The 13,961-nt window shown below is 37.5% G+C and overlaps 1 protein-coding gene and 1 pseudogene across 1 annotated transcript in view; both read right to left on the reverse strand.

Moving 5' to 3' along the window:
• The window catches only part of Ano3 (anoctamin 3), a 283,103-nt gene that overhangs the window by 79,716 nt on the left and 189,426 nt on the right, over nucleotides 1-13,961 (reverse strand). Inside the window, exons 11-12 of the mRNA XM_032903871.1 lie at nucleotides 11,194-11,315; nucleotides 6,898-7,032 (exon numbers count right to left, since the gene is read on the reverse strand). Coding sequence (XP_032759762.1) covers nucleotides 6,898-7,032; nucleotides 11,194-11,315 — 257 coding nt within the window. The remainder of the gene's footprint in view (nucleotides 1-6,897; nucleotides 7,033-11,193; nucleotides 11,316-13,961) is intronic.
• LOC116901733 lies at nucleotides 1,391-2,126 on the reverse strand (annotated as a pseudogene).

Consider the following 13,961-nt stretch of genomic DNA (forward strand, 5'->3'; position numbering starts at 1 on the left):
TGTGTGTGTACACGATGCATGTCAGAAGACACCTTATAGAACTGGTTTTCCCCTTCCCTATGTGGGTTCCAGGCATGAAACTCCAGTATTTAGGCTCGGCTCCCTTTACACACCAAGCCATTTCATCAGATTGGAAAGAATAGTTTTTGACAAACTCCTCTTTCCTGGAAATGGTGGATTTGTGTATCACAAAGTTGTTTTATTTTACTTAGCCTCTAGAGGATGGCGAAGGAGGTCCCATCATGAATATATCATTACTTATTTTCCAGAGCTGGACAATTCTACACTGTCACTGAAATAGGTTTTTTTTTAAATTCTTATATTTATGCTAAATTTGCAGAGAAAAAGGCTAATTTCAAAGAAATAACAATCACTACCAATTAAAGAAAGAACAATGTTCATCCCATTTGGGGTAGATGTTTGAGCCTACCGCTTTAGTGCTATGTCCTAGTGATTCAATTCAGGACACAACAGAGAACAGGGAATATCTGCTGGGTGATGAACACAATGTAGCAAAGGGATAAAAACAGAAATGGAACGAGTATGGGCCTGATAGCATTTTAGCATGGAGAAGGCATCATTTTTAGAATCTGATCTAAACAAGCAACTGTAAGTCAAAACCACCATTAGGATTAAGACTGAATTTTATTCTTTTTATTGAGAGGTTGAGGAGGTTTCTTGTCATTGAACCCAGGGTCTTGATTATATAAAGTAAGTTCTTTCCCACTGAGATTTATCTCCAGCCTGAACTGATAGAGCATTTGATAAGAAGACTGAAAATAAATATCATTCAATATGTGGAAATACTGAAACTGTTGTATACAATTAGTCTTAAATGTTGTGTTCTTATGAGAAATGGTAAAAATGCTTCACAAAGTTTCTAATTCCTGCTTTTGGGACCCCTTTTTCTCCTACTGGGTTGCTTTTCCAGCCTTATTGAAACTTATTAACATGCCAGATTTAGTAGATATCCTTGGAAGGTCTGCTCTTTTCTGAAGGGAAATGGAGTAGGAGTAGATCAGGTAGAGAGGGGAGATCCCGGGAGGTCCTGGGAGGGAAGTAGGGAGGAGAAACTGCTCAGAAAGCAATATATGAGGGAAGTATAAAACTTCTTTAAAAAGAAGTTTTAAATGCTCCCATATGATCCTGTAATCCCATCTCTGAATATATTACAGAAAGAAATGCAATCAGGATTGTCAAAGACACAGTGAAAGCACTGCTTAGAAGCCGATTTACTAAAAAATTCATTCAATCCTTACTGTGTGTGGCAACCAAAAGTCAGATGCAAGGTTTGCATTTCTCTCTTCATCCTGTGTCTGTACTTTTTGGAAGGCACAGAGATAAATCGTTGTCCTTAATCTTGTCCTTTTTTTTTTTTTTTTTTTTTTTGGACAAGGACAAAGGCTTGTTTTATTTTAATGACTGATCCACGTGAGGCCACAGCCTGGCCACTATGTACACACATGAGGGAAGCTTCACTTCTTGGTCTCTTCCTCCTTGGACAGAGTCTTGATGATCTCCTCTTTCTTGGCTTGGAGGTGCTCCTCCCCGTGCTTTCGTGCTTCCTTGGTCTTAGACTTGCGAGCCTCAGCCTGGTCAGCCAGTAGCTTCTTGCGGGCCTTGTCTGCCTTCAGTTTGTGGATGTGCTCCATGAGAATCCACTTGTTTTTGAACACATTTTGAACACATTTCCTTTGACCTTCAGGTACAGGCTGTGATACATATGGCGGTCAGTCTTCTTAGATTCCCTGTATCTCCCGAGAAGCCGGCGCAGGATTCTCATCCTTCTCAACCAGGTCACCTTCTTGGGCATCCGAACATTGGCAGTACCCTTCCGCTTCCCTATGCCCATATGCCTGCCCTTCCATTGCGTCAAGGTGTTCTTCCAGCATGGAGCCCGGGAATGGACAGTCACAGGCTTCCGGATGATCAGGCATCTTTGATCAGCTTCTTGATCTGCTGACGGGAGTTGGCATTGGCGGTTTTGTTGGTTTCCTTGGGGTCCAACCAGACTTTCTTTTTACCACAGCGGAGGACACGAGAGGCCAGCCTCTTCTGTAGCCTGAGCATACTCATGGCTGCAGACACAGCAGTGAAAGGTAATCTTGTCTTTTTAATTACCTTGAATTCCAGGTTCTCAGGACATATCATCTCTTGCATTATCTGTCAGGGTGAATCTGTACCTTCAATGATTAACCATTTAACAACTTACAGTACTACCTCTTACGACATACTAGCACTGGAATAGTGATGACTTACTGATGGAAGGAATCTTGGCCAGAATTGTTTACTTTTGTGTACTGATCTTCTTGCCTTCTATTTCAACCTAAATTTTTCTAAGTCCTGTGAAGATGAACTTGGAATCACCAGATCTCTTTATTCCTCATCTTACTGTGTCCATCTTCTCTTCTCTTATCACCATTATTGTCTTTTTAATTGAAGATGGATGGTGAAGCCTCCATTAAGGGGCTGTAAGAGTCTAGCCTTTGACTCTAACATCCCATAGTTCTCTAATGCTCCTAGCTTGTCTGAATAATTTTTAATTGTGCTAAAGATATTTAAAGAAACCAAATTTCTATGTATCAATGAATGGATAAAAACATTATATGTATTGCATATATATACAATACAGTATTATTTGGCTCTAGAAAAGAAATTCTGTCAAATATGCAACATGGCTGAACCTGAAATACATTTTAGATGGTGAACTGAGCCAATCATAGAATAAGCACTGTACTATTTCATTTATGGGATGTATCTAGCACAGTTAAACTCATACAAGATTACAAATACATCCATACCTGACACCCTACAATACTCAACTCCAAATGGTTCAAAGCTTTCAAAATAAAACCAAATACATTGAAACTGGTGAAAAAGAAAGTAAGACTAGCCTAGAACAGGGGGTGACTTTTTGTACCGACACTGTTAGTACAAAAACTAAGATCAACATTTAATAAATGGCACTGCAAGAAATGAGAAGCACAGGAAAGGACACTGTCCTTCAAACAAAGCAGCAAGCCATAGAACAGGGAAAGAGTTTCACCAACTCCTCATGTGGTAAAGGGTTAATACTCAAAATATATAATAACACAAAAAAGTAAATATCCTGAAAATAATTAACTCAATTATAAAATGGAGTATAGGTCTAAAGAGAGAATTATCAATAAAGGGAACTCGATAGCTTTGAAACTTAAAGAAATGGTTAAAATCCTTTGTAATGAGGAAACAAAAATCAAAACTTATTTGAGACATCATCTTAAACATATCAAAATGGCTAAGATAAATAAAACAAGTGACAAATCATGCTAAAGAGGGTATGGAGTAAGGGGAACACTTATTTGTTGCTGGTGGGAGAGAAAAATTGAACAGCCATTATGGAAATTAGTGTGGTAGTTCCTTAGAAAGATGGGAATCTACTTCACTATCCACCTATACCATTCTTGGTCATATATTCAAAGGATACTTCATCCTGCTACAGAGACATTTACTTAATCATGTTCATTGCTACTCTATTCATAATAATAAAAAATCAGAAACAATATCAAAATGTCTCTCAATATAAGAAAGTATAAGGAAAATGTGGTATATTTATATAATGGAATATTACTCAGCCATTATAAAGATGAAATAATCAAAACTGCAGTAAATACATTGAACTGTAAAAAATCATCTTGAGTGAGGTAACCCAGATGCAGAAGGGCAAATATAGTATGTATTCACTTATATGTGAAAACAAGCTGTTAAGTCAATGATAACCAAGTATAATCTGTAGAAACACATGGGTTAAGTATGATTTAAGGGACTAGGGGGACAGATAGGAAATAGAAACAGAATGCATAGTAATATAGTAACACACATATGTATGTGTGTGTGTGTGTGTATAGTATATATAGTTAGGGTGCTGAAATGGGGGGTTAAGTGAGGAGAAGGGGGAGGGGGAGGGAGACAGGATAGGGGGCTTATGGATGGGAAATTGGGAAAGGGAATAACATTTGAAATGTAAGTAAAAAATATCCAATAAAAAAGAGTCATTTGAGTTGTAGTATGGATATTTATTATATATATAAAGGCAATCTAAATGAAATAACCAAATAACTTGGTGGCATATGTATATCTCTTGTCACCAAATGATCCTTCCAGTACTGGGATTAAGTTACATCAAATTATGTTGTTGGCAAAAGTGGTTCCATTGGAATCCCAAAACCGCCCAGTCTGTTGCCAAGACAATAGACTTCTTTGCATAATCTGACAGTAAGACTCCATTGTTGAATGCAATACCTATACAACTCCGTGAACATGCAGAAATCAAGGTGATGCCTACATAGAAGTCCTTACAGCAATAAGGGTTTTTCGTACTTACTTTCGTACTTAGCCTGTGAGGAAGGTACTCACATGCTATCCAAAGAGAAAAGGAATTATGGACCCAACCACAAAGCGTTTGATTCACAATGGTATTCTGCCTGCACATGTTAGGGCAATGTGGCACGAAGCTGGTGGGACTAACCAACTATCTGATTTGACTTAGGGCCCATTCCATGAGATGGAACACATACCCAACACTTCTTGGGTGAGAAACACTTGAAATATGATAGCCCAGGGACAAAATATTACTGTTCTTGAAGAAAAAAATAAAGGATGAAGCAGCAATCAAACGACTTCCTTTTTTCCCCCTTCTTTATTAAATTGGGTATTTCTTATTTACATTTCATATGTTATTCCCTTTCCTGGTTTCCATGCCAACATCCCCCTAACCCTCCCCTTCCCATTCTATATGGGTGTTCGCCTCCCAATACTCTCCCCATTATCGCCCTCCCCCCAAGAATCCCGCTCAGTGGGGGTTCAGTCTTGGCAGGATCAAGGGCTTCCCCTTCCACTGGTGCTCTTACTAGGCTATTCATTGCTACCTATACAGTTGAATCCCAGGGTCAGTCCATGTATAGTCTTTAGGTAGTGGCTTAGTCCCTGGAAGCTCTGGTTGGTTGGCATTGTTGTTCATATGGGGTCTCGAGCCCCTTCAAGCTCTTCCAGTCCTTTCTCTGATTCCTTCAATGGGTGTCCCATTCTCAGTTCAGTGGTTTGCTGCTGGCATTCGCCTATGTATTTGCCGTATTCTGGCTGTGTCTCTCAGGAGCGATCTACATCCGGTTCCTGTCGGTCTGCACTTCTTTGCTTCATCCATCTTATCTAGTTTGGTGGCTGTATATGTGTGGGCCACATGTGGGGCAGGCTCTGAATGGGTGTTCCTTCAGCCTCTGTTCTAAACTTTGCCTCCCTATCCCCTCCCACAGACTTCGAATGATACTCTGCCGTGCTCACAGGTCAGTACCTTGCTCAGCCTTCACCAGAGAAATTTCCTTCTACAGCAGATGGGAACAGATAGAGAGAGGCCATCAACTGGACAATATGCAGAGTGAGAAGCCTTGGAGCACTCAGACCTAAGCGGAATATCTCTAACAAATCCCTCCCCATGGGTCACGGACAACAGTGTGGAGAGGAGAGGAAAAGAATTGAGGATTTAAAGAGGATGAAAGTCACCAAACAACAAGAGCAAAAACAAATAACAAAATCATTCTCTATGGAACAGCAGGATCAATCCTGAGATGTTTTTCCTTCTTCCTCCTGTTTTTGCTTGTTTCATATTGTCTTACTATATTAGCTTTTGTTCTATATTATTATATTATATTAGCCCTTAGAAGCCTGCTTATTTCCTAACGAGGAAGGGAATGGATGAGAGGAGGAGGAGGTGGGGAGGACCATGGAGGATAAAGAGGGGAAATTGTAATCAAGACATGTGCGAAAAAAGTCTATTTTCAATCAAAGACAAACACACACAAAAAGAAATATGACTGCATTTTGGTTGTCTATATCTTGTAGATCCATATCTCTAGCTGTTTGTCATTTCACTAGTTTGTAACAAACAGAAAGGATCTTAATAAGAGACTAGTATGAATCAACACAAAACAGAACTCAGTCTCTTCCCTGCCTGCCCACGAAGATAACAGACAGGACTCAACCGTGTCTGGCACCTTGAATGGAAAATTTCAGTTTCAAAATACTGCAAGTCAAGATATTCAGTGCGGCTTATCTTGGTTTAGAATAGAAAGTCTAACAAGATCTTAATTATACTGTGACTGAAGTAGTGGTAATATAACACCCAAAGGCACAGAATGAGGACTTTGTTGATGCCTTTAAAATACTCCTTGTACTAAAAAAATACTTATTTCATATAAAAGAACTGTAAAAGAACCTAGATCCCCCACTGGTACCAAATTGACAGAATCAGTACATCTATTACCATTTTTCATAGTCCTATTCTTTTTTTGCATATTTCAAGATTGTTTTGATTGGAGGCCAGAAGAAGGCATCAGATACACTGGAGATGGAGTTACACGTGGTTGAACCATTCAGGTCCTCTGAAAAGAGTAAGGCTGTTAACTCCTGAGCCCCCACGGGGATTCTTTGTATCTTGAATTTGATCATATAGAGTTAAATTGCATGTGAATTGAACACATAGAGTTAAATTCAATGATGAAAAATAATGCATTATTTTTTAAGAATAATTCTATTCTATTTCTAATATTATGTCTCTATTTTAAAAGATAATCACTTTTTTGATGTAAGATTGACTAGTCAAATTGCACTTTGATGATATTTTTAGATTATGTAATGCATACTGGAAAAAAATAACTTTAACAAAGTGATAAGAACTCTTGGAACATATCCAAAAGAATTTGCATAGAAAACTATCAAAATGGCATTTTAATAGATCTTCTGACAGACTACAAACAAAATGAAACACACACAGCAGAACTATTATTTACCTCCACCATTCACAGGCATTTGCCCTTTCACAACGCAAGTCAAATACTTCAGAGAAGTCTCATCATAGCTCACCTTACTTGACTTTCATTCATTGTAACTAATCCGTAGAAGAAAACACATAGGCCGACCACTGCAGCAGGAATCAGCATTCCAGTATACCATCCCAGCCAGGCGAAGTATAAGCCAATCTTCTCACCAAAGTACAGCCTGCACAGAAAGTCAGTCTTCAGTTTGAATTAATGTGCTATAAATGACATGACAATCTCCGATATCACAAGCAGTGAGAGTTTCAGAGGAAATCAGAGGCTACCAGTCCAGGTGCTGGTCAGCAATACACTCCTGGCTGTTATATGAATCTCATTTTGACAATGATGTTTTCTGTAAACTTGGTCGGTAAAGGGACAACAGAAAATCAATTTTCACCAGTATCTACTGCAATTCCAACTTTCTTAAAATGGTTTTCATAAACCAATCCTTGCCTTTCTCCGCCCTCCTAATAGTGTGACTATTTAGTCTCTAGTAAAGTTATTTTTTGAGAAATAAAAAGGAAAAGGGGTCATTTCACCTTTTGATTGGAATTTTTGCTTAGGTTAAATGGATCCCCATTGGCACATCTAGTCTGACATGTTCATGCTATAGTCTGCAGTGTTAAATCTTGTCTTCTTCCACCAAAGCCATATCCTGCTTGTCTGAAGCATGTTGTCTTTGATTATCACTGGTCACTAATTAAAATTAAACGTCTTTCCTCCTGTAATTGACATAGGTTTTTTTTTTCTTTACAATGCTTCTTCTAGGAAGCCTTTCCTGACTCACTCTCCAACCCTAGTATGGTGTGCTGCTGTTTTTCCCACACTGCTCTGAACCATGCCCTAATTACTGTCATCAGTCATGGAGCCTTCTAATAACTCTCCTTTAGTTCTCAGTTTCTCATCACCTCTAAACAGGTTAAGCTTCTCAAAGGTTGAGCTGTGCATTGCTTCACTAGCAGCCACTAATAGAAAAGCAAAAGAAGCCAAAGGGATGAGTACACATTATTTGTCTTCAGTTGACATGGGAGTGGCAGATTAATTAATGAGGCAGATCTAAGATCTACTCAATTGTTCTTCCTTCACCCATTTCAATGCTGCTCTCTACAGTTGCATAGTTTATAAAGAACTGTGAGAAACAATTTTACATTCCTTGATTTTCCTACTACTGTGAGGTCTCCATATTCTAATACTGGTTATATAACTTGCCCTCCCAACCCCACCTCTCCCCACTCCAGCTATGGTGTTAAAGGTTGCTAATTTACAGTGTTTGTTGCTGGGAAGAAAGTTCAGTTATTATTTTTATTAACAAATATTTATGCTCTGTTTATGAATGATGGGGATCTTTATAATATGGGGGGCAATGGGCTGCAGGGACTTCTCTGCCCATAAAACACTAATACATTGACCAGCATTGTGTTGAAGCTTAGCATGAGCAATATTATTAGACTACAATAGGTTCCAAGCCAAAGTACATTTCATTGTGTGTCAGGAGATGAGGAACCTAGCTGCAGACAAAGAAAGAGGGCCACAAGTGAACTTGCAGTAGAACACTGGTATTTTCAACCATCTTCCATAGAAGTACACAAAATCCTGGGGAAGAAAGAGAAAAGGGGCCACTACTACAGAAGTTCCCCATTGCTGCTCAACTAAGGCATTTTCCTTTTGTCTCTTTTATTTTAAGTTACCGTGTGACATATCAGTTGATGATCTGTCACCTGCTGAAATAACTTTTATCTCAAAGTAAACCCTGGTATCTCTGATTTAAAAAAAAAATAGCCATTCAATTCAACAACTTTCCTTTTTAACATTTAAATACCTCTGATATCTATTGTTAAAGTGCTTGGGGAATGTCATACCACTGTTTTTTTTTTTTTTTTTTTTTTTTTTGCAACTGATGGTTTTTGAAAGTATGCCTTTGGATTTCAAATAGTTTCCATGGGAAATTAGAGGAAACTAAATAAGTGTTAGCTATTAAGTCCTTAAATCAATTTTAAAATAGGATTGCAATATAAACCTATCTCCAGAAATGAGTGCTCCTTAATAAAAAAAGTAGATGATTTGACAGCCTTTGTCTTTTATACAAACATTAAGGCATTTCCTTACTGAGCATGACTATACCATATTTGCCTGTTGAAAACCCATCAGCTATGATAAAAAACAACCAACTGTTACACACCATTCTTCTCTCATCACGAATAGCCATGAACAATTTAACAACAATTAAAAGTCCTGGAAAATTGTACAAAATATATGCACAAGCTTATATAGTTTTCCTGAATCTCTTCTACACCAGTGCCTTAAAAACAACTAAGTTCCTAAGAAGTAATTTCTATTAACATGTCACATGCACTTCTTTATTATCTCATCTTCCTCTGGTGTATCTCTCATGACACATCATTGCTTAGCTACTTCAACTAACACATGTTTTTCCAGGAAAATTACCTTTCTCTGTGAACAATCAAACAGTAGTTGGATACTGAGATGTTAGTGATAGAGACTCCATTTATTCAAAACACACGATGTCGGCCTAAATTACCTGACACAACAATAGTGATGCTGTCTGTAGATGGGAATAGTAACTCCCATTGAAACGCTTCTCAAAAGCCATCATCATGGTTTCTAATAAATATTTTTTGTGAGCCAGCATATATCATGATATTGTATCCATAAGTCTCCAAAACAATAACTTTTCTACATGTATATATTAGAATGATGGAATTTGTCATGGCTGACAGCATTAAGAGTCAAAGTAATTTTTGATTATGGATATAATCAGTAGGCTAATAACATTTGTTCTGTATTCCTCCACTGTATGTTCCACAGAGCTCACCTCTGTGAGCCCTTATCCACTCTTTTAAAAAATACTGGCTTACAGACAGGCTTGATGGTTTCGAGATGGATCTGATAGGTGGCTCCTTTTCTCTTGGGTAATGGTTTGTCTACAAGTGCTTTCCTACTCATGTCACAGCTTGTATCTGGAATGTCTTTCCATAGTTAGACATTAGTTAATTCTTGCAGGTCCTTCCTTCTCTTGTGTTTTTAATAACTGGTTTAATAGTTGCTTCTAGTTTTTACTAGTCCCTGAGTATATCATTATGTGTTGGTTCTCAGGATCCTACTTCTCATTTCTCTATAGTCTTCTTTACTGAGTTCTCTTCAAGTTCCCTTCAGTGTTCTACTTCCTGCTGACACAATGAGTGATACAAATGTGAACTACTGTCTCTTTATGTTCTTTTAATAAATAAAATGTCAACACATATAGACTAATAATATAATTCTTTTTTTCTAAACAGATGCATCATTAGCTAGAGAATTAGAAGAGTACTGTGTATTTCATGCTTTTTGTAGAACGATGTTTTCTACAGTAAAATCAATTATGAAAATGAAATATAAATATCCCTAAATTTAAAACTGAAGCCAGACATAGTAATATATGCCTTTAATCCCAGCAGAGGTAGGTAGCTTCTCAATTCAAAGCTAGCTTTGTTTACACAGTGAGCTACAGGCCATTCTGTATTACATAGGGAGATGCTGTCCCAAAATTAACAGATGATAGATGGATGGGTGATAGATTATAGAGAGCTAATAGCTAGCTAGATAAAGAGCAACCACCCACAAGAAAGTACCTTTTGTAAGACAAATGTAGCCAGTCCTGTCTATCACTAAGATATATGTGTACAGATTCAAGTATTCATAGATTGAAAATAGTTGTGTCAAAAAATAATAGAAACTAGTTGTGTCTACACTAAACATTCATGTTCTATTTTTCTTGCCATTCACATTCATCTCTAAATAATGAATATCAACTATTTCTGGAATGAATCACTTGTGAATACTGATAGACTACACAGGTGCTATATTGGCTGTTTTCCTGTCTGCCCTGATAGCTGTTGAGTGCTTCTCTTTGTTTTGGTTTTTAAGGTAGTTGGTTGTTCTGGCTTCACTGTAAAATGCTTACAATGAAGTTGAGCAAAGAAATACTGGTTGACTTGAGGTAGGATGAACACAAAACCCAGAATCAATTTTCTTTTCTCTGGTATTCCCCATCCCCTGGGGAGACTTAGACTGTGCAATGATGTCATTTCTTTTTTGCCATTAAATGTACTAGTCATTTTATGATGTTAAGAATCTCTGATAGACTTAAAGTCTATTCACATCTACTCTATAACTCTGTACTCACCACCATGCACTGAGTTTCTTCCCTTTATGAATCATGTAATAGTTTCTTTTCTGCAGATTGTTTCCTAACTGACACCACTGTGATAACAAATAGTTTCAAGACTAGAAAAATGACAAAGATCAGTTTGCTGCTTATTACCCACAAACCCACCTACAGTACCTGATTAAGTCCAGAGGCTGATGCTTGTACCACATTCCCCAGCGTGCCCAGCGCTCATACAATAGATGTCTGTTATTCTGAGGTCCATGGGTTTTGATGGGAAGGCTACTCTTGTAGGCTCCCTGCATCAGATACAATAACATTGATTGTTACTGGAGTTTGAACTGAATAAAGACTAGTGTTTCCTTAAGATGGTAATTTCCTCACTTAATGGAAACAATTATGTACTCAAACTCACCTCTAGAATGATAGATGCTACTGTCACTGGAAATATGATAGTTATTTGAAAATTTTATATAAATAAATGAGAGTATATATTTAACCATTTGGAATTCAGGGATTTTAATTTAAAAAATTATTATCGATGGCAAAATTCTTGTAATTTTTACCTGGGAAACTGAATATCATTTTGCTTTAAGAAGTGAACTAGATTTATAAAAGTTTTCTTTAATCACAGATGCAAAGAGAACACATGTTTACTTAAAAGCATGGTGTTATAACTTTTGGAGTCACCTATGTGTTTGATCCTATGGTTCTGAAAATTACTATCTGATATTTCAAATTTTAAGTAGTTATAACTTTTCCCAAGTTTTGTATATGGTATTCATGCAGTTGTGGGTCCCTTATCCCTAGGGCTGAGAACTTATGAAGCTTTCTTGACTCCTTCAGCTCTGGTTTGTAAGTGTCTAGAGACAGCAAGGAGATCACATATGAGCATGCCATCTTTATGTATTTAGTAAAATAGAAAAATTAGGTGCAAACCCAAGGCGTGCTTCCTAAAATACCATGTGTATTTAAGGTTTAATGATTAGAAGGTAAAGACGGGAAAGAAAAGAATCTTGATTTTAAGTGTAGCATATCCATGGGAGAAGAATATTTGCTTTTGGAACTAGATTGCTGTCTGCCTGATACTGAATGAAAGGATGAATAGTAAACCTGTTACTCTTTTGCAGTCACTGCCGATAAATCTAATATATGGCATTCATCTATCCTTAGGGTCAAATGATATATACATTTCTTAGATGCTAGTATTTAGGATACCTGGGATACCACTATGTAACATACACTTACCCTCAACTACACTGCTCTAGCTTGACAGTCAAAAGTGGTGAGTTGTACGGGAAATTGGCTGAAGGAATAACTCCAGCCTACTTGGGAGCCTTTCTGAAGGCTCAGACATCGCCAGTGGTCCCCAACCATACATTTGATTAGTCCTTCCTTCACCAATCATCCTTGAAAGAATTATAGACTTCCCTGGTGTTTTAGAAAAAGTGTTTCTCAAACATCTGCACCTCTGGCCTATTCCTTTTACCCTTTTCTGACAGTTCTCACTAAGATGATTTGATGTTTCCTCAGCTGTTGTCATTTTTTTGTAAGGAAAGAAAAATCTCTGGACTAGGAATAAAGATTATGAGATTGGATTTAATATCTAGAATCAGTAACAAAGGAAGGCATTATTTTAAAGTATCCTTATTGAACTATAGCTTAATATCATTGACTTTATTTCCTTCCTTATAAACATTGCTTTTTTACCATTAGTAAATAGAAATTTACATCAATAGACAATTCTTGAGCCCGTTTTATTATTTCTCGATTTTTTAAAAAGTATATTTACAGTTCACTAATGGGGCTTCTTATGATTTTGGTGTATATGTGCCATTTATTTATTTTTCAAATAATTTATATACACAAATAAAAGGGCTATCATCATCAACTCAGTAATGACAGCTGCTGAATTTCTAATAAGAATCTCAAGTGAGCTGATGATGCCCAAGCTAACTTTGCAGAGAAAATTATGGTACCCTAGAGAATGAACCAAACCTTCCTTTGCTAAATGACTTCCTTAGTTGTGCTTCTCTGACTCTTTATCACTTAATAGGTGGCATTATTTGAAACGGTGTTTAATTTTCTGAGCTGTGTTCCTTTATATCTAATGAGAGAATGTTTACTTCATTCTGTGTTGCATAATCATGGGAACATATGTAGCGACTCAGCCCATGAAAGGTATACAAATGACTCATGACTGTTACCTCTATTTTTTTATACTAAGTGGGCATTCCATGAGGAGTATTAACTTTTAGCTCCTATGCTTATAGCTGTCTATATAACTGGATTACATACGTTTATAATGGAATTATATTATTGTCAGAAACAGGTTTTTTTTTTCCAAATGAAAGAATCCATATGAAACATTTAACTCATTGACAAATACATTTCCAATTCACTTTATATACTAATAGTGATAGGGAGCTGTGATTTTCTCCTATATTCTAACATTTGAGCTCACTGCTAAAACTTTATAAATCAAAGAATGATGGCTTTTGATGATTAGACTTACTAATACAAATGTGGATGCTTGCTGCCAACTATCAGACGGACACGGGGACCCCAATAGAGGGTAGGGGAAGGACTGAAGGAGCTGAAGGGGTTTGCAATCCCATAGGAAGAACAACAATATCAACCAACCAGAGCCCCCAGAGCTCTCAGAGACTAAACCAAAGAATATACTAGAATGTTAAGCTGAACCCATGGCTCCAGCTGCATATGTAGCAGAGGATGGCCTTGTCTGTCATCAGTGGGAGGGGAAACCCTTGGTCCTGTGAAGACTTGATGACCCAATGTAGGGGAATGCTAGGGCAGTGGGGCAGGACTGGCTGGGTGGGTGGGAGAGCACCCTCTGGGAAGCAGGGGGAGGGGTGAAATGGGGGCTTTCTGAGGGGAAACTTGGAAGAAGGATAATATTTGAAATGTAAATAAACAAAATAACC

This window comes from Rattus rattus, chromosome 5, assembly GCF_011064425.1.
Source record: "Rattus rattus isolate New Zealand chromosome 5, Rrattus_CSIRO_v1, whole genome shotgun sequence".
Lineage (NCBI taxonomy): Eukaryota > Metazoa > Chordata > Mammalia > Rodentia > Muridae > Rattus > Rattus rattus.